Below are 19,021 nucleotides of genomic sequence, written 5' to 3' on the forward strand. Positions count from 1 at the left end.
ACTCCGCCACTATACGAGTCATCATTCGTCCACCCAAAGCCAATCAAACGCTCATTTGGCTGATCAATTGACTCAAATGAGCACTGTCGGCGACATAATCCGGTGTGCTGACTTTCCGACACGTATATCGGACTCGAGGTTGGTCCTATATGCGGAAGCGTATATTCGATCAGCTTTCTATGCCTGCGTTATAGTATATGTATGGACAACTCACATTGAACGAATCCTGTTTAGCCAGCATCTGGAAAGTGAGGGTTTTGCCAGTAGCATTTTGGAAGTATCTATTTATGTCATTGCCCTGGTCCTGTTGTTCCACGAGTAAGCTCTTGTCCAGTTGATACGCACCGGACAGTCACGCATGCAACTCACTCTCTCCTTGTTCAACTCATTCGCACTGACTTCCATGATCTGTTCGGCTTGATCATTGAAAGCGGTGATCCAGAAAGATCCAGTGTGGTCGATGACGTTCATGGAGAGGATATATCTATCAGGACAAAGCATGTGTCAGCACATGAATCACTTGATTTGTATCACTTATTATAGGTGACTGGTCCAAGAGTTTGGACTGCTAGAGACGTGGATATGTCGCGGAAAGAAAGCCTACTCACCGATGGATAGGCTCATCCCATTTCCTATCGCATTTCTCACACAGCCAACCATTTCCATCATCGACCACCTTCTTGTTACATCCCTCAGGGTTCGCACAAGCTGGGTAACTGAAAGTTTCCTGTTTGACAAACGCTACTGTGGCTGATGTCGTGAAGAAGTCTGGTTTGTCTGACATTCCAAGTCCCTCGTCTTTGGCCTCTCCAATTGTCTTCAATTCAGAGGGTTTCACTCCCGCTCCTGCGGATGGTCCCGAGCCGTTGTTGTTCATTGCATTAGTGTATTGCTGGAATTGAGTGTTTCGTCCTTCTGCATCAAACCTATATCGCCATCGATGTCAGCCTGCAGCCGCGATCAATAGACGATCAGGCACCTCACCATCCTCTCAATTGATGAGCTTCGGGGATGTCGGGGTTGACGCTCATTGTCGCACTGCTGAACATCGATAGAGATCGACCACCGAAGTCACCAACTTTGACTCCTTTGAAGGCGATAACAGGTTGATCTTCCGCTTGGAAAGTTTCGGCTTGTTTACCCCACAAAGTAAGTCGCACACTGTGTCCAGAGGAGTCGACTAGCTGGATATCTCGCTTGGCAAACTACGAACGGGATCAGCTCTTCCGATCGAAAGCCTGCGCGAAATAGCTGCAGCGTACCGGCTTATTGGTAGCTTTAGACGTGACTGATCCGATTTCTCCCACTTCTCGTACAACACCAATGACGTCTAAAGGCAATGATCAGTATGAATCAGTCTTGGCGAGATATTGGGATGCCCACCACATAATTCGTCTTTTTGAGTCTCTCCCAAAGCGTCGATACCTTTGAAGTTGTATTTCACTTGAGGTACCGAGTCATCGTCACACTATACTCGATGTGTCAGCTATGTTAACGACAGTGAGCGTCATGCAGCTTACTGGTGAGATCTCAGTCTGATTCTCAAACATGATTTCATACTCGTTGTTTACATTGCTGAATTGCTTCTTGGCGATGTTGATCCTGGCTCTTGAGACGAAGAATACCTGTACACAAGCACATTTTAGCAATTTCGAAGCAGGATATCATTGGTCACCAGCTTACCTTTCCTTCTTCAAGCATGTTGTAGAAGTTGTCGACAGCTTCATTGAAACCTGTTGCCCTTATTTCCCCCTAGTCATGTTGTCAGATCGCGGTCAGATGATACGACAATTCGATGTAACTCACAGTTTCATCCATAAAAGTCACACTGAACAGCTTGCCTTCACCACGCTGATTTGAATAATGCTTGATGTCGGACTTCTGGGTCACCCTCGCTTTGATGGTCCACCTATTTCATTGTCATCAGCTTGTGAGAAAAGATTCACTCTGGAAGCTGACTCACTTGTTCTGATAAGGACTCAAACCTTCGATGGGGTACAACGGTCCAACATCTTGTTTTCCCTTCATACCTGGTTTAGCTTGCGGGCCACCTCGTCCAGCCGTCGATTGTTGTCTAGCTTGGAACCCTCCTACTTCTTGCTTGGGCACAGCTTGGGCTGGTGCCGAAGTGGAAGCTCCCGCGCCTGCATTCTGCTGTTGTTCCAGATTGGTTGGATTGCCGATCTTCTCACCATTCCACGGTACAATCTCCAAATTCAGAATGATCACGAGTCTGGACGGGGAATGGGCTGTGAATCAGTCTGCGAGATTTAGAAGATGTTGATACGGGGTCTCAAGCTCACTTTCTACCTTGTACAGCGTTGGTGACGTATCCTGTCAACTTGATGACTACATTCTTATCCAGTTCTTTCGAATCGACCAGATTGTTGAGCTGGGTGGCGATCATAGCTTGTATGAAATGTTTCCCATCAGACAATATCAATCTGATCGTGCATAATGTCAGCTTCATCTCGGTGCAATGGATAAAGAAATAGCTGTTCTCACCTGTATCGATCTTGTCCAGTAGCACCAGGAGCGTTAATCTTCTTCACGCTCAAGACCTGAAGGATGGGCGTGACTCCCTCTGGGGCATCCGCCGAATTGAACACCAATTCGCAGAACCCTGCTGTCAGTGGACTTGCCATTGCTGTTGGTATGCTCTATTCAATGTTGTGACAGGGTAGAGACGATTGGAAGAGGATGTTGGTATAAATGAAGAATGATGAAGATGAGAGTGATATTTTGGAAGAGTAGCTTAGTCAACTTATAAGAGTCGCGTATCCATGGTTGACGCGTCAACTCGTCACTTTTCCCCTCATGTTCGGAAATCACGGAATCAATCTCTACCCCGCGAAAGCAGCGATCATAGCGAGACATGCATACCTATATATGCTGAACAATCAAAGTGTATATTTGTATACCTAAAAATCAAATTGCTCGGATCGTCGTATTGGAGCGCGCAAGAAGAGAGTCACCAGTATGCCCGCTCGATCTCGACCTCGACCTTCTCAAGCGTCGCAGGAGGCAGGGCCTTCAAAAAAGGCTGCACCTGTTCGAGCATCTTCCGTGATTGATGACGAAGATGGAGAAGATGACTTGATAGAGGAGGAAGGATGGACACAAGAGACCTTCAAAAATCGAGTCATCGACAGGCAGAACCCAGCTGCAGTCCCTCAAGTAAGTCATTTGACTTGCAGAGGTCTCAACACTGGCTGATTAAGGCCATCATCCATCAGCTCAGACAAATGGTCGATAAGATGAAGGAATTCATACGACGCCTGGAGGAAGGTCTGGATCTCGCTGTGGATACAGCCAAAGCGCTCGAGGATTCGAAAGAAGATGAGCCCGTAAGCCCACCATATGACTGGCCAATTATCGTTTCGCTCTATTCACTTGTCTGAGGTCAGTCGATAAACGAAGTGGAAAAAGCTTTCTTCCGCATACTGGACCAAAGGGAGATAGTCCGACTCAAGATTGGGGTACTGGAGGAAATGGTCAATCAGCTGAGAGCGGGACATCAATACGTCAGTTCAATGTGTCCTTCCCCAAGAACTGGTAGCATAGCAAATTGATTTGCCAATATGTCTCAGACGGATATCGGATCAGCTTTTGAGGATTTATTAGCACCGAGAGAGAAAGCGTACTTGGCAAAGTCGGATCGAGCCAAATGTACGTGCTCGTCAGCCTACCCTTCTTGATGATTACCCCAACTCTGAGAGCTCATCACATGCGTGCAGACAAAAACTCGAAGGACTATGCAGATTTCCGCTCAGCGATATGGGTGCGTCTCGTTTGGATACGGATTCGCGGTCGATCTTGACTGAATTTGCGTATTCCAGGAAATCAACCACGACTCAGCTTGTCCGCCTGTATCGGAATGGCTAGAGAAAGGCGACGATGACGAATCAGACGAGGACGACTTCGATATAGGAGGAACTACCCAAAATTACAGATGCCCCATCACACTCATGCCATATGAAGACGCGACTACCAGGTAATTCACCCTCTCCTATTGATTGAGACCTTCCTTCACGTCTCGATCAATATGCAGCTGACAAATATGTTGATTACCTAAAAGTGTGAAATGCGGACATCATTACTCTCGAGCAGCAATTGTCGATCTTATAGAATCTGCGCGCAAGGCTAAAAGGCCTTCCAAGTGCCCTGTCACCGGCTGTCAGGCTCTTTTGGATAAGACTGATCTCAAGGTGAGTTGACAGTATTTTGATCGAGGCTATAAGATCCAATGTGAAACATCCATTGCTTCACTGCAGATAGCTGATGTAATCTGACTGACTGGACTAGCCTAATCCATCATTACAAAAGCGGACCGATGAACATCAGAAACGAATGCGTCGAAGGGAAGATGAACAAGAAGACGGGGATGAGACAATTGCCATCGATGAAGATGACGAGGACTAGATTGCTCAGTCACTGGCGTAGCCAGGAATATGAAGGGCAGCATCCAATAAGTGTGTTGTATAGGTTTATTAGTGCATCAGAGCAGAGTATCTCAAACACCGATATCCAATGTATCTCCATTATTCTTTGTGAACACATCAGCGGTGACCCTCTTACCACCAAAATTCAGCAACGTAGAGGCTCGAAAATATGGTTGTGCGATAATCGATAACGTTGATGAACTACTCTATATTCGCAACATGATCGATCAATTTCGCTCTAATACACTTCAAGAACTCCCGCGCTTTTTCTGGACTGGTGTTTTGGGCGCATTTACAGACGACTGCGAATCGAGCATTGTGCTCTTTGAGCTCTACAAACAACTCGCCGTACCCATTTCCAACGACCAATTCTCGTATGTATCCTTTCCGTTGTAAGAGGTTTTCACTAGACCAAAACACCCTGCAGCTAGTTGAGGCGGACTGTTGAGCGGATAATCGATATTTTCGGCTTGGATGGTGAATAGTTGTTCGTATATCGAGGCATGGGGTAATCCGGCGACGAATTGCAACTATAATTATAACAGGCATCAATATCCTAATATCGACTTCAAATCCTCATCATACCCGATGCGAGGCCACTATGAAGGATTTTTGACTATACACTTGAAGCAGAGAGACCAACGAACTAACAATGTCTCTTCCATTACTCAAAATTACGTTCCCTCTATTCCCATCCCTAGCTACCTGCGACGACTGCATCGCGTACTTTTGAAAGATGCAATCATCGATCCATGCGGGAACATTCTGGTTAGTCAAATGCTTGATCAAAGCCTCAAGAATGGGTCCGGCGATATTGGTCGGATAATATGTCGATCTGAAAGGGTGCTCCGGCTTGATCGCGCCCAATTTGGAAATCTGCAGTCATTGTCAGCAGTCTCGCTGCCAACAGGGTCTCTTTCAGTATGCTTTCCTCGTGCTCATGTGAGTGATCAAGGTGAAGTGTGCCTGAGGGTGAGTATGGCAAACTCACAACATTGTCCGCATTGATGTCCTTGTCCGGAATCCCACTGAGCCGCGGTAATCCGCTCATGTGGGTAATCAAGTCCACACAAGTGATCTTGTCCGCCACATCCTTCTCGGACATCTGTAATTCGGGCAGATACCCCTTGATTGGGTCGGTGATTTTGTGTTCGGTCAGCATGAAGGCTTCGCTAATGGCTAAGAGAGTGATGAGCTGGGCGCTTGCGCCTAGCGGGCATAATTCCTGCTGGGAGTCAGTGCAGTGTCAGTGTCAGCGTCAGCGTCAGTGTCGGTGCTGTACCGTCTTTGCAGATTCTAAGGTACATTTCCCATTGAAATGAGACAACCCATACAAAGCTACGGACTGGTACTCCGGAGGACGATAGAAGGTAAAACGACCAAACGAGTGCGGTCTACCATCCTTTACTCTACTGGGAAAGAAGCACGATCAAAGCGGCTCCTTCACTCACCCCGACTCTGAGAGCATCTTTACCCTTACTCTTAATCTTACCGAGAGTGCTCGCGACTCGTACATCAACGTCATCTTTCACGATGACAAGATGGCAGCCAAGTACGCCGTAAGCTCCACAGAGCTTAGAGATCTCAACAAGGAGGGGATCAGGCAAGACAGTGTGAGCTTTCTGTTCAGCGTGGGTGGAGATCATAATGACGACAAGCTTGTGTAAGAATTGGCCAGGCGGTTCGACAGCGAGAGATCGGCAGGACGTTCCGGAAATACAATATCACGATGCAGATGGGAGAAGATGAGATAAGATCTGATCGTTCACACAACGGTCTCTGCCTTTTTGTTGATGCCTCCTGCAGCCCGGCTTACACTGGATTGTCAGATGCTTTGATTAGGTTAGGTTGCGAGTCATACATAAAAACAAAGGATTTCCTTCCATTTCGTGTCTGAAGCAGGTCGAGTCTTGCAAGACGACAGAAAGGAAGGTTGAGCCGCTTCGCTTCCCGTCAAACGAAGTCATGATATCAACAGAGCAAATAAGGCTACGAGTGACATTAGATGACCTGACCCGTGAGGACTAACGGCGCCAACAAGTAGCCCAACAGATATGCCTTACTCTAAGGACCGAGCAAGATAGGTTCAACTACACAGATCGGCGAGCAAGCTGTACGTTTTTGCACCGAGACATCATGGTCTGGTACAGACCGATGAGGCTCAGTAATGAGAAACATCAAGATTCTCAATTACCTATCTCGGGGGGCTTTACAAGTTCTATCGTGGTACCTTGTCTACATATGGCCAGATGTTATAGTTGACCAGAAGTCGGACCGAATCATAGCTTCAATCCTACAATAGGGATGATCCTGGTCATGAAGTTGAGATCAACTTTACTCTACCGGTCCGACTGACACTTCCGTAAGATGCTGAATCAATATCCCTCGGATATACGCCAAGAACTCTTGGCCCTGCTCGACAGTGACACCCTCACCAAACTTGCACAAAACCGCAAGTCGAGCATTCTCGTCGTCGCCCTTACCCGCAACTTCGCCAAAGAGGTCACCGAAATCCGCACCGATTGAGTACTTCTCGTACGTGTCTTTGCCATTGTACGAGGCTTTCTTTAAGCCTAAACAACTTGAAGCCGTTTCAGGCGACTTAATCAAAGGATACTCCACATTTTCAGCATAAGGCTTGATCAGCTCTTCGTAGGTGGGCGACTTGGGCAGATCTCGTAAAAACTTCAACTGCAACAAAGCATCATCGCTGTAATTACTGCAGATCTCAAGCGGTCAACTGCGGGTAGGAAGTACACTCACAACATCTCTGCCATTACTGTGGCAGAAACGGCCTTTCTCCATGTGTTGATCTTGATCGGGAGTAGATGTAGACTCATCCTCGGTGATGGTCGAGAATCGCATTCTGAGATGATCGAAAACTTCCGCCTTGATCCATGCGGTGTAATTTTGATTGGTCAGCCTTTCGATTATAGCTTCGAAAGCGAGCTGAGCGATGTCAGTCTCATGATAGGTCGATCTGAAAGGATGGACCGGCTGGATCGAGCCTAATTTGTCGAGCTGTCCAATCATCAGTCTAGGTAGTTTACACTGACAGCATTGGCCTATAACTATGTAGGCTTACAATGTTATGAGATCCGATATCCTTCTCATTCGTTTCGATCGATGTAGGTAGTCCGCTCATATGACTAGCGAGGTCAATCGCGTTGATCTTGTCCGCCACGCCACTTTCGCCCATCTTTAGCTCAGGGATATACTCTTTAATTGGAGTGGAGAGGCTGTGTCCCTTAGATGCAAGAGCATGGTGAAGCGCTGAGAGCCTGATAAGTTGGCCAATGACTCGGGTGGGCAAGGTATCCTGTTCATGTAGTCAGTCCACTGCGCTTTTCGACATGACGTCAATCAACGACAGGAATCTCCACATCAGAATTAGGGACAGGGAATCTCAGGACAGTTTCAGCCCACCAGACCATTTAAGCAAAGGTGGCAAAATGACTTGTCGAACAAATGAGGATGCAGAACTCACTCCGATCCTCATAAGATCTTTACCATTGATTGTGCCGATAGTGGAAGACGCATGCGACAAGTGCCCTTTCACCAGAACGATGTGGCACCCATACACGCCAAATTTTGACAGTGCACGGGTGATCTCGTCAAGCAGAGAATCAGGGATGATTGCGTGAGCCATCGATTCAGCTTTAGCGGAGGGCATCCTGTATTGGTCTTGTACTGTTAATGAACTTATGTGACTGAATCGAGTCGTTGTATCTTGGTGATAGGATGGCTGGAAGGCAGTGTGTGTGTAATTGATTAGTAGATGTGAAATAACAAGATGGAAAGGGTGATTGATTGAGCCTACTGTGAATAGCTCTTTTTAACTGTTTGAAAGGCTCGAATTTCGTCGAGTCGGATTTGTCATCGTTTCTGGCATCAAAGGATTCAGATCCTTAACTCGGGTCATTCGTTATCTCAGTCCGGTGTCAGTGGAGAAGTTCAGAATTTAACGCAACTTGGCAATCATCGAAATGACAAAGGCTCCACTCATGAGTATGAGGGAACGTTACATCATGAGAAATGACAAAGCACCGATGATAGCGCAGCGACTTGTCGCGAGACAGTCAACTGCCACCTGCTTGTCGGTCATCGCTATTCGTGCTGGGAAGACCTCCCGCTTCTTAGGAGGATAACGACATGGCAGACATGTGACATTGCTCAAATGGCCAAAAAGGGCATTGACTACTTTTGACACGCCAAGTACCTGAGTCTGGGATCAAACCATCATATATCTGTCAACACATACGGAGCGACCATCATCCTTTGATCATCTTCGAATCTCAAACTCTGAAGCGTAGAAATCCATTCTCTTCGATCCATCCGGCTTGACAATTGTTTCCGCCACAAGCCCATGTATTGTGAAGGATCCCTGAGACTGAGCATAAGCCTCGGAAGCCTCAGTCAGTCTGCACTTATACCAATCATAAGCTGTCTGCAGGGCGACGTGGTCGCGGCCGACCGAGCTAACGACTAGTCTGAGGACCACGATGCCTGAATCAGCGATCTTCCTACACCGGAGAATAAGAAAAAGATCCGCGAACTCAGCAGCTCACCGGCCTCTGTCCGTCCTACAATGTTTATGAGTACAGCTGATAGGCTTATCGGTTGCTCGGTCTTCTAGCTGTAAAAGATGTTCGCTTTCCAAGAATACTCGCCAAGCCTCGTGGTCAGTATAGTTGTACGAGAAGACGGGCTCTTGGGACAGCTTGGTGACCACAGGAGTATAGCTATTGACTGAGCTGGACATTGCGAGCTGACTTTTGTCAATAGGAGGGTGTGGCGAAAATATCGATGTGCTTGAAGTAATGTGAATATGTGAATGTGATTACATCGGTAGTCTCGCAATGCGAAGGACTTGCTTTCTATGTACGGGCGCAGAATGTCATTGTACCTTTTGCTCCATCGACGAGATGACCTGGCGAGCTGTGGTGTCAAAGGAAAGGAGAAGCATCGGTGATGCATATCTTGAATCCGCCAAGTGATGATCATCGAAGAGACAAGTCGGGCTCACTCACCCGTCTTGAATCGCAGCCCAGATGGTCGAAAATTACAGTAAAGTGGCACTCAGGCTTGTCGCCACTTCACGCTGTGTCCCGTACAAAGCGATGTTCACAAGGCTTTCAACGACATCACCTCCTAGCCTATTGTAAAAAGCATCAGCATGAGATCGTGTCTAATAACAAATGATACGTATGTTCGCTCCTCACGTGGCAGACATACGTGGCCTTGAGTACATCGCCAAAAGGGCGTGTTGCAGAAGATTGAGCTTCTGATTCAGGCATGAATACAAACAGCTTGAAGGACACAATCACGGTTGGATCAACAACTTCAAAACGGACTCCTAGCGGAACAAACTCATGACAAGAAGTTCCACAACTCTTTTCACGACACCTCGTCCAGCTTTGAGCGATAATGTGTTGTGGATCTCGAAAGTCCGACATTCCTCCAAATTATGCTCAAGCCGAACCGCCACCCCCACCGCCGACCCATCAGTATGATTACGGCGATATGCCTTCGCCACTCGTTCCTGCTGGATATAATTTCGATCCTTACAGCTCGCATCTGGATCCTGTCGAGATATATGTAGCAGGAGTGTTTCTAGCGCAGATCGTCAACGGCACCGCCAGACCTGTAAGTTACGTCATTGCCTGCACAATTCCTTCCTCTTCGAAATGCAGGTCAAGCTGGTTGTGCAGCTGAGTGAGAGTGATGTTGGCACAGCAATCAAACCACCCATTCCAACCGCTTATGGTGCTATCAAGTCTCATCTTCCCAGACTGGGTACCCGAACAGATCTGCTCGGCGGTGTATGCTGCTTTACCGCCAACATTGCTCAAACCGGACGGTGTACCCCTAATCATGCAGATGCCTGTAGAATTTGCTGAACAGTTGAGAGAGCGGCAAGTGCAGGAACCTAGTCGAGAAGAACCGGGTCTTCTGTATTTTGGGTGGGGGCCAATGAGGTATCCTTCACATCCTGTGGAAGCCTGATATCGATAACTTGGTAGGCAATTCGCTCATGACCCTTCGCTATCGGCTGGCTTTGTGAGGATCCCTGGTCAATGCGAGATGCATTTCACAATCGCGAGAAATACTACTTTGCATCGACCTTAGAACACATTGAGACGTGGCTTACGAACTGTGCGATTGAAAAAGCCTACCGAACTTCCTGTACCTCAGAGAGCATGGGGCGTTTCTCACTTCGAAGCAGCGTCGCCGAAATATACGTACATAGGTTTGGCCGGGTTGTTGGGACACAGAGTCCTTGTAAGCTGGATGTTGTCAACAGGACATCGAAGAGTCTCGTATTGATGCTTTTGACTGAGTCCGCAGAAAAAGTCAGCGTCCAATTTGCCGCGATTTTTAGCACGCGAAGCGTGGGCGAACAATGATCAAATAGTAACCAGAGATACACTCACCTGTTCGGAAGATCTCTGCACGTGCCGCAATCGCATACTGAGGCTCGCTGAAGAGTCGAGTGGCCATTTGCGGCCCATAGGACTGGACATGGCGCTAACCAGCCAGTAGTCGACTGAGTTCTGGTCGCCGTATTGTCATAGGTGCAGGTACATTTGAGGTCGGCACCGACAAATGAGTCCGTGTAATCCTGCAAGCTGCTCAGCCTGTCGAAGCTTTGTACTAGGTTGACACTTGCTTGGTCGGACATGTCTTGCTATATATGTATGTTGATTTCTGACTTGTTCAGGGGTGCACTGTGAGTACGCAGTACGCAAAATTAGTTGAAAAGCTGCAGAAACCATGCTCGAAGCCAACTTTATGTATACTTTGGCTGGAGGGTGCCCACAGCGAAATTTGACGTTAATCATTATCGCCGATCCTTTGAAAGACATATTGTTGCTTCGCAGCTCTCTGGCAAGCAAGCACTGTAAGCTCCTGCATGATCCGGACCGATTGCCTCTTTGGTATGGCCATCTGACAAGGGGAAGGCCATTTCGGAGCATTGATTACGCTCGCGGAAGACTCATACTTGTTGCAGACCGCTTATCACTGACTCACCCTGGCTCAGAGCTCTTGCATGAGTAGGACAGGTCAGACCAGACTGGTCCTTGTCAATATGCTCTTGCTTTCCAAATGATCCGGCGGGAAGGTCAGACAGGCTTCGATATCATTCGAGTCTGAATATATGTCCAGCTCTGTTCCGCTGGAAGACCAATAGCTCTCGAAGGTGTCTTTTGCCCCTGGCATTTCCACCCCTTGTTATCGGGTCTAGATGCAGCTTATCGATCCCGACTGACTCAAGGTGCAGACGCCTTCTTACAAGATTACCATAACGACAACACACCCCAGACACCTCATGCGTTCACAATTTCCGCAAATTTGTAACAGAGCTGAACATCACCTTAGTCCGCGGCGAATTTTTGTGGCATGAAACGCTTGTACGTTTGGGAGGTAGCTCTCGCTTGACAGCGTGCTTATGATCAACCAGACGGCCATTCTGTCGAGCTGGAAAAAGCTGCCAGCCTCAGCTTTACACTTCATGATCTCTTTCGCGTACACAAACTTTAAGCTAAAATGCCATTCGTACACTGGGCCGACTCATCTCCATGCACGCGGTGGAGAAGTGACTGAGGGGTGCAAAGACTTAGGATATGTCCGGTGAGGCTGAAGAAGTTTCCTCAAGCTCCCTCGGTAGAGACAACGGTCGTGTCATCGCAAGTAGTGATGATCCCTGAGTTTACATTCCAATCCCAAGTAAATTCTTGCGCTTTTGCTCGCTGCAAGGAGCATCAGGAAACGTTTCGTCAGTGCGTATTTTCGTAATACAGTATGTACTGTCATGATCCGTGTAGCTCACTTGTTGGCTCTGAGGAAGCAGCCCGACTTAGTGGGATCGGTCCTCCCACACATACATTTCAGTCATTTGCTGGTGAACGCCTCAGACTCTTTTCGCGTGAGCACAGCGGTAACTTAATCATGTCTCATTGCTTTCGTCTGGCTTGGCGGGGGTCCAGGTCTAGCACCGGGAGAGGGCATGGCTGCCGTGAGAACTTCGTTGTCGTTGTATTCAAACATTACTTCGATGTTCCCATCCAATGCTTGACAATCGACAGAGGCTGAGACGTGTTCAGTAGATTCCGCGAAGGTACCTAGGGATGCGCCGCAGGCACGGTTAAACCCCTGTGATGCTCTTACATCGGACATGATTGCTGATTTGATGATGGCAGGTGTATTGGTAAATGGTTGAATATGAACTGGATGAGAGTTTGTGTGGCTGGAAGTCACTTCCAACCCGTCATTCTTATATCCTGTCGGAAATGTCACCACTTAGGTCTGTCTTTGATGCCATAGCTCTTTTCACTCGTGAACGGACTAAGGACACTTGTGCTATCACAAAAGAGTGAACGAAGCGAAGAATGCTGACGTCACTAGTCGATGACGATGGTCCAACTTGGACAACCCTTCAGTTGCACCTTTCTCTGTGGTGCAGGAAGGATCGCATGTGTATCAAATTGTCTATCCTTGGACATCCGTCATCGTATCATCCGAGGTGTTACCGCTGCGAATGCGCCAAAGTAGCGCATATCATACTCACAAAAGAGGTGACACAGCGTTGAGTCCATCTACGACGCCCTTGCAGGAAAGAAAGGACTGCAAAGGGCTGTGCAGCGTCCATGCATGCTAATAATCGACCAAGTCGCTGGACTTGGAGGCGCCTATTCATGCATATTTCGCTTATGGACGAAGGACCGTCACTCCAGCCTGTTCTGCCCCATCAAATCCATTCAATATGACCTTCGCCAGTACCCCGGAATCGGTCTTGTGCATATCATGCGTGGCTTTCTTGACCCATCCGAACTTGACGTGCGGGAAATCTGCCTCCAATCTCTTGGCATTCGAGTAAGGATAGACTGTCTTGACGTCGGGGTCAGCAGCGAGGATAATGATTTCGGTCGACTTGGAGGAGGACTGGGAAGGGATTAAGTTGGAGTGACTGAAGTCGCCGCTTCCCATAGCCTAGCAACTTCTGTCAGCTGCTATCGTCGGGTTAGGCCAAGTGATCCCATGTACTGCCACACGCGTATCAATTCGCAAGGGTACACGATACGATTCATCATAGGCAAAAGCTTGTCCTACTCACATCGCTCAGTTGCACTATCACCTGCGGATCAATCAAACTCAGACTCAATCTCCTCAAAATAGCTTCTGCCCTAATCCAATTCGGGTTCGCCTTCAGAATACTCTCCTCCGTCGGAATATCTTTCGTGGTATTGAGCATTCTGTCCACATCCGCCTGTGATCTCGGTCCATAGTCCATTATAGGCTCAGCCATGACCAGTCGTTTCGGTTTCTGATTATCCGGTAAAAGTGAATACAGGGCCGCCGCGAATGATGATCCCCACGATACACCTGCAATCACTTCATATGGGATATCTTGGTCTTTCAGGTTATCAGCGAGGTGTTGGGTGACCGTCTTGACGCTGTATATTGGGGAATGAGGTGCCCAACCGTGACCTAACAAATCAGGCGCGTCGACTCGCTAGACCTCCGTCAGCGTCCATCCCGTATACTGTACCTGGGTTTTTGGGAAAGCCAGAACGCGTTACTCACGTAGCCTACAGCGGACAAGTCAGCGTATGAACAAGTTTGGATGTCTCGACATTGGGCAGCTCACCTTGAGCAACCAATATTTGAGCTACTTTGAACCATACCCCACCTGTTCCCATTAAACCATGGAGCAATAAAGCTCGTTTCGTGGACGCGGGATTCCCCCAACTTTGGAACCCGAATTGCAGACTTGGCATGGCGAATCGTACTGATCAAGTGGTCGCAGATATGAATGTGCGAAGTGTGTCGTATAAGAGGAGATTCGGTGGCTTTGATATCTAAGCGTCATGCAAAGAACATATTTATACTCTTAGCTGCTCTGAGCGGACAATGCGAGTTACAGTACAGCTTAGCGTCCCGGTCGGCCCGGTCTAATCTTGGTCCGAGTTTCGGGTCAGCTTGGCATTCCGACATTCCGATGCTTTGATTGCATCACCTTCGACTTCCAAGTAACCGTCCCCAGTCCCAAATTTCATCGACGCGACAAACCTCTTCGCAATTAGGAGATTCCTGCAGAGGAAACAGCCTCACTTCATATCTTCACATGACACCACGCCATCATTTCAGCTGTTTGGTGAGAAACTCCTCAAAGCGTCACGCAAGATATGATCTGGACAATGGCACCTGATTACGCTACTGGCTGATGCGTGCCCGCGATCTAGGGTGACAGTCTCGACAGGGGACCATAACGTCTTGCTACACATACTATGGGATATTCCTTCAAGCCGATCGACAAGTGGTGCTCAAGCCTATCGATTGAATAAACTCAATCGCTCAACCATCTCTCGAGCTTGGCAGGTGTGGAGGTTTACTTTGCCTTATTCTGGCCATCAACTTACAAGAAGCTGCGAACCTCCTATCTCAAAGGAATATGGATTTGGGCTGATGGTACCTTTACTTACTGACACGTGCTGTCAAACACTGACAACAACCCCCAGCACCGCCTGGTTATTTGGTCATTGATCAAATCGCATATTGATCAGAAGAGCACGGCAAAGATTGATCATGACTCGATAATATAGCAAAGCTATTTCGACTACTACAGAAGGTCTCATTCGCCTCTGAGAACTACCGTCACGATGACCTTGAGCGACCGACCAGCAATCCCGATCCCACTTGATATAGTCGAGCTCATCCCTTCGGCAAACGGTACAGCCACCGCTCGCGCTGTTCGTGATACTTCTATTGCAAGTCAGACAGTACCGCCCATGCATTCCTCCGCTACGCCAGCGGCAGCGACAGCAGCTCCGACACCAGCTTCTACGGCGGTGACGGACCAGCGTTGGATTCCAATATCAACGACAAGCAGTATCTCTTCCCCAGGTATCGTCAGCTCACAACCTGCAGCTGTACCTCAAATGGGTGAGCATCCCATTCTTTGCTTCTTTTCCACCATACAGATTTTGTGCCAATATGAAAGGCTTATGAGCCGGAGCTTGACTGTGTAGATCCGAAGAAGCCAATCTCATCAGCAGATTTATCCGGAAATCGAAAGAATAAGGAAGGCAAACTCAAGACTAAGTGGACACAGTGTAAGGTTGGGTGCTCCACTAAGCGAGAAAGATGCCAGGAAAGATGTACGGAGTGCTGTGCGAACGCAAGTGTAATCCCTTCACGAGCTCGTCCGGTGACATTTTACGACGTGCGATGCGGGGATAAAGCTGATAAGGTATCTCACTTCAGTGTCAATGCGAGGTATCATTCGGGGTAGGCATGGACTGCTGAGAATGGAAAGCGCACGCTGTCGATGACGATAGAACGGCTGATCGAACAAGTCGGTGTAGTAGATATAGACAGAATCGCGAAAGCTTTCACGCCTCGACATGCCGTAAATTATAGTATGAACGCATGAACATTCACATGTCGCAACGGGTCTCACTGAGGCGATGTCCAGGCTTTGTAGTATGCTGATTAAGACACCCGTAGGTAGCAAGCTTTGCTGATCTCCAGGCCTCACAATTATGCCAGAGATCGCTGAAGTGCCAAGCCTAAATCCACGTTGTATGTCGCCTAATACATGAGCAACAATAGACGACCTGACTGCATGAGCAGGAAGAGACCGTTTGCTCTGAGCGGACTTGCAAAAGCGGCAGGTCGTTGGTCAGCTCATGTCAGTGTCCACCTGTTTAAAGTTGGGAATTCATTGAGGAGAGAAAGGGTATTACATCGCTGGTGCAGTGACATCACTCGACTCTAACCTACGCACCATACTGAACGCACGAAGTTCCTAAGCCTGATCAAAATCCATGCATGTCTTGGGCTGGATGGGTATACAGTGATAGTGATTCATGTTGATGCGTCATTCGCCTAACGATCAGCGTCTGGGTCCACAATAGCAACAATGTCTACACTATAGCATCATACAACACAGGTGTCCTCAAATCAGCTCGACGATCACTGGCTCAATCACAAATGAAAGGTCTACGTAATGATTATTCTGTAGACGATGGGTGCATTCACGTCGATCATCCCATATCCATCCTCTCCATCCCTCGCTCTCCCTCCGCAAAAGCCCCAAATGACCTGCCATTCGAACCCACCGCATGCCCAAGTACTTTCGCACAATTGCCATGGGCCGTGCCATCCTCCTTTCTCAGCGTTCGCATTCGCCGCTCCCGCTCCGTGCGGTTGAGAGAATGGGTTGGGAGCTGACATACAACAGTATAACCACCCATCCATAAACATCTTCGATAATTAACCGGGAATCCTTTCAGCGTGCGAAAGTATATCGGTACTCACTCATCCCCTCTTTCACCCTTGGTTGACTGGTAATTGGGTCCTCGTTGGTAGTAGCCATTCTCACTAGTATTCAAATAAGGGCGGGGTCGATTGTTATTGATAGTATGATAGTATGATCTTTCAGTCGATCAGCTTGTTTCTTGAGTGTCAGATGAGTGAGAGTTTCAGACTTTGAGTGGAAGAAAATCCTTCCTCATATGCATATCCACTTGTATTTGATGGGAATCAGCGCATTGATAACAGTCAAAGGACGATATGACGCAAGATCCCATCAGCTGATGAGCAACATAGGTAGAAGAGACTGAGGTATATCGGAATGAATGCCAAGACCAAGACAGTGTACACTAAGCGCATTGTGCCCCTGCCTAAGATGTCGTAGCGCAACACTTGAGAATCGATTGCATGCACCAACAGTTTACTAGGAGCTACATATAAAGCCATCATGACTGGACGAGAGGAATTTCCAAGGTGAGTTGTCGCAGTAGCATTTAACCAATCCATTGACCGTTGTTCTGTGGGAAGCGGGGTCAACATTTAGCTGGGACGCCGACAAAATTGGATCTAAGATAGACTTACAAGATGCATCATTTGACCGGTCATAGCGTTTGATTCGGCTCCAGCCAAGAACACTACGAAAATGATCATACGGCCGTCAGCCCGAAGCAGATATGAACTACTTGTCAAGTCGGATCATTCCACTCACCGTATGCAGGACCCATTTCTGCTGGTTGGTTCGCTCGGCCATGTAAAGGCAAAGAACCAAGTTGGAAGTCTTCCATCTGCTCAGCGGGTCTCGATGCGGGTTGAAGAGGTGTGTAGACGGGACCTGAGCGAGGTCGTGCAGATAGATCAGTATGCGACGAAAGAGACCTGAAGGCTTTAGACTTACCTGGACAGACAGCATTGACCCTGATACCCTTAGGAGCCAATTGCATAGCCAAGGATCGAGTGAAAGTGACGATAGCTCCCTTGGTGGAAGAATAGTCGCACATGGCTTGAGAGCCTTTGAAAGCGGTGACCGAGGAAGAGTTGATGATGGAAGCTCCTCGTTTGAGGTGGGGGAGCGCATATCTAAGACTCAGCATGTCAGCCTGTGTTTGGATGACACACAGGGGACAAGCCAGCCAGACTCAACTCACTTGGTAAGAGCGAACATGCCCAAGATGTTGGATCTGAAAGTGCTCTCGACGTTCCCCATCTACAAGGTTATGAAGGACGTAAGCGCGACATCGAGCAGACAGGGTAGTTCATAATGAGCCGACTCACATCGATATCCGCTAAGTCCTTGCACATAATCTGCTTACTAGCGTTGTTCACCAATATATCAAGTTTACCATAAGCCTTGAGGTGTTCGTCGATGACTTTCTTGACGTTGTTCTCGTCCATCAAGTCGAGGGCTAATGTGAGACATTTCTGACCGTCTTGCTCGATAGCCTTCTTGGTTCGTTGTGCGCTATACGTATAAGGAAGCTTGATCAGTCACTTTTTCATCGTCTGAAACAGAAGGAAGGAACTCATGCAAGAACACCAGGCGAAGATTTGACTCACTCTTCTTCCTCTTGAGGTAAGTAGACAATAGTGATATCCGCGCCTTCTCTAGCGAATTGCTGAGCTGCAGCACGTCCGATACCTGAATCACCTCCAGTGACGATCGCCGTCTTTCCCTTGAGTTTCCCGTTGCCTCGGTACTGCGGCATGCATCGTCAGCTATGAAAGCGTCGACACAACAAGAGAAGGGAGAAGGGGGAAGGGAGAAGGGGGAAGGGAGAAGGGGGAAGGGAGAAGGGGGAAGGGAGAAGGGGGAAGGGGGAAGGGAGAAGGGGATGATATATTATGTATCACCTCAGTCCATTGCGGACCCATGAGGGCTGATAGGAGAAAGGGGCAAGAGGTGAAGAGCGAAAGTGCACCAAGCAGAACAATATCGCTGCAGTTCAAGAAGGATGACTCACCTCTTCCAAGTATGGTTCCCCATTATCATCCCACCTCTCCAACTTGGTAAATTCCGCCAAAGGATCCATCGCTGTATCTTTACCAGGTAAATTCTGTTGTTGTTTTTTGATCTCGGTCATTTCCTATCGTGCCGTGGCATCGTATCGGAGCAAGGTAAATCGTCAGCGCTTCTTCCTTCCTCATACTCAGCCCCTTCTCAACCTGATGTTTGCTGTTGTGCAACCATCAAAAGAAGAAAAGCAGAAAGCAGACCCACCTTGTAAGCGGTAAAGATCTTTGGTTTCTCATCTTGTCCCGACATCTTG

The 19,021-nt window shown here is 48.0% G+C and overlaps 10 protein-coding genes across 10 annotated transcripts; 3 read left to right on the top strand and 7 right to left on the bottom strand.

Moving 5' to 3' along the window:
- Positions 1-43: 43 nt before the first annotated feature.
- Positions 44-2,645, bottom strand: I303_105064 (uncharacterized protein; the record flags this gene model as incomplete). Its single annotated transcript, XM_018408782.1, has 13 exons — positions 44-145; positions 215-304; positions 370-484; positions 609-926; positions 985-1,205; positions 1,263-1,330; positions 1,384-1,468; positions 1,521-1,625; positions 1,684-1,752; positions 1,807-1,909; positions 1,964-2,233; positions 2,304-2,444; positions 2,506-2,645. 13 exons carry the CDS (start codon positions 2,643-2,645, stop codon positions 44-46), a joined length of 1,827 nt encoding a protein of 608 aa, XP_018262473.1.
- A 334-nt stretch (positions 2,646-2,979) lies between these two features.
- On the top strand, positions 2,980-4,422 carry I303_105065 (uncharacterized protein; the record flags this gene model as incomplete). Its single annotated transcript, XM_018408781.1, has 8 exons — positions 2,980-3,177; positions 3,237-3,347; positions 3,408-3,524; positions 3,591-3,669; positions 3,738-3,781; positions 3,840-3,994; positions 4,079-4,208; positions 4,306-4,422. The coding sequence occupies 8 exons, from the start codon at positions 2,980-2,982 to the stop codon at positions 4,420-4,422; spliced, it is 951 nt and encodes a 316-aa protein (XP_018262472.1).
- A 352-nt stretch (positions 4,423-4,774) lies between these two features.
- I303_105066 (uncharacterized protein) lies at positions 4,775-6,088 on the bottom strand (the record flags this gene model as incomplete). The annotated part of the gene is made up of 4 exons (XM_018408780.1): positions 4,775-4,972; positions 5,094-5,318; positions 5,434-5,670; positions 5,894-6,088. The coding sequence occupies 4 exons, from the start codon at positions 6,086-6,088 to the stop codon at positions 4,775-4,777; spliced, it is 855 nt and encodes a 284-aa protein (XP_018262471.1).
- A 688-nt stretch (positions 6,089-6,776) lies between these two features.
- On the bottom strand, positions 6,777-8,115 carry I303_105067 (uncharacterized protein; the record flags this gene model as incomplete). Its single annotated transcript, XM_018408779.1, has 4 exons — positions 6,777-7,133; positions 7,206-7,463; positions 7,528-7,761; positions 7,930-8,115. 4 exons carry the CDS (start codon positions 8,113-8,115, stop codon positions 6,777-6,779), a joined length of 1,035 nt encoding a protein of 344 aa, XP_018262470.1.
- Positions 8,116-8,724: 609 nt separating this feature from the next.
- On the bottom strand, positions 8,725-9,204 carry I303_105068 (uncharacterized protein; the record flags this gene model as incomplete). The annotated part of the gene is made up of 2 exons (XM_018408778.1): positions 8,725-8,965; positions 9,011-9,204. The coding sequence occupies 2 exons, from the start codon at positions 9,202-9,204 to the stop codon at positions 8,725-8,727; spliced, it is 435 nt and encodes a 144-aa protein (XP_018262469.1).
- A 665-nt stretch (positions 9,205-9,869) lies between these two features.
- On the top strand, positions 9,870-10,448 carry I303_105069 (uncharacterized protein; the record flags this gene model as incomplete). Its single annotated transcript, XM_018408777.1, has 2 exons — positions 9,870-10,088; positions 10,179-10,448. The coding sequence occupies 2 exons, from the start codon at positions 9,870-9,872 to the stop codon at positions 10,446-10,448; spliced, it is 489 nt and encodes a 162-aa protein (XP_018262468.1).
- A 2,703-nt stretch (positions 10,449-13,151) lies between these two features.
- On the bottom strand, positions 13,152-14,221 carry I303_105070 (uncharacterized protein; the record flags this gene model as incomplete). The annotated part of the gene is made up of 3 exons (XM_018408776.1): positions 13,152-13,433; positions 13,558-13,931; positions 14,092-14,221. 3 exons carry the CDS (start codon positions 14,219-14,221, stop codon positions 13,152-13,154), a joined length of 786 nt encoding a protein of 261 aa, XP_018262467.1.
- Positions 14,222-15,103: 882 nt separating this feature from the next.
- Positions 15,104-15,876, top strand: I303_105071 (uncharacterized protein; the record flags this gene model as incomplete). The annotated part of the gene is made up of 4 exons (XM_018408775.1): positions 15,104-15,386; positions 15,473-15,556; positions 15,708-15,731; positions 15,809-15,876. 4 exons carry the CDS (start codon positions 15,104-15,106, stop codon positions 15,874-15,876), a joined length of 459 nt encoding a protein of 152 aa, XP_018262466.1.
- Positions 15,877-16,445: 569 nt separating this feature from the next.
- Positions 16,446-16,821, bottom strand: I303_105072 (uncharacterized protein; the record flags this gene model as incomplete). Its single annotated transcript, XM_018408774.1, has 2 exons — positions 16,446-16,672; positions 16,764-16,821. 2 exons carry the CDS (start codon positions 16,819-16,821, stop codon positions 16,446-16,448), a joined length of 285 nt encoding a protein of 94 aa, XP_018262465.1.
- Positions 16,822-17,251: 430 nt separating this feature from the next.
- Positions 17,252-19,017, bottom strand: I303_105073 (uncharacterized protein; the record flags this gene model as incomplete). The annotated part of the gene is made up of 9 exons (XM_018408773.1): positions 17,252-17,275; positions 17,340-17,392; positions 17,467-17,589; positions 17,653-17,834; positions 17,903-17,961; positions 18,030-18,216; positions 18,312-18,451; positions 18,716-18,838; positions 18,973-19,017. The coding sequence occupies 9 exons, from the start codon at positions 19,015-19,017 to the stop codon at positions 17,252-17,254; spliced, it is 936 nt and encodes a 311-aa protein (XP_018262464.1).
- Between the last annotated feature and the right edge of the window lie 4 nt (positions 19,018-19,021).

The sequence above is a fragment of the Kwoniella dejecticola genome, chromosome 6 (genome assembly GCF_000512565.2).
Source record: "Kwoniella dejecticola CBS 10117 chromosome 6, complete sequence".
NCBI lineage: Eukaryota > Fungi > Basidiomycota > Tremellomycetes > Tremellales > Cryptococcaceae > Kwoniella > Kwoniella dejecticola.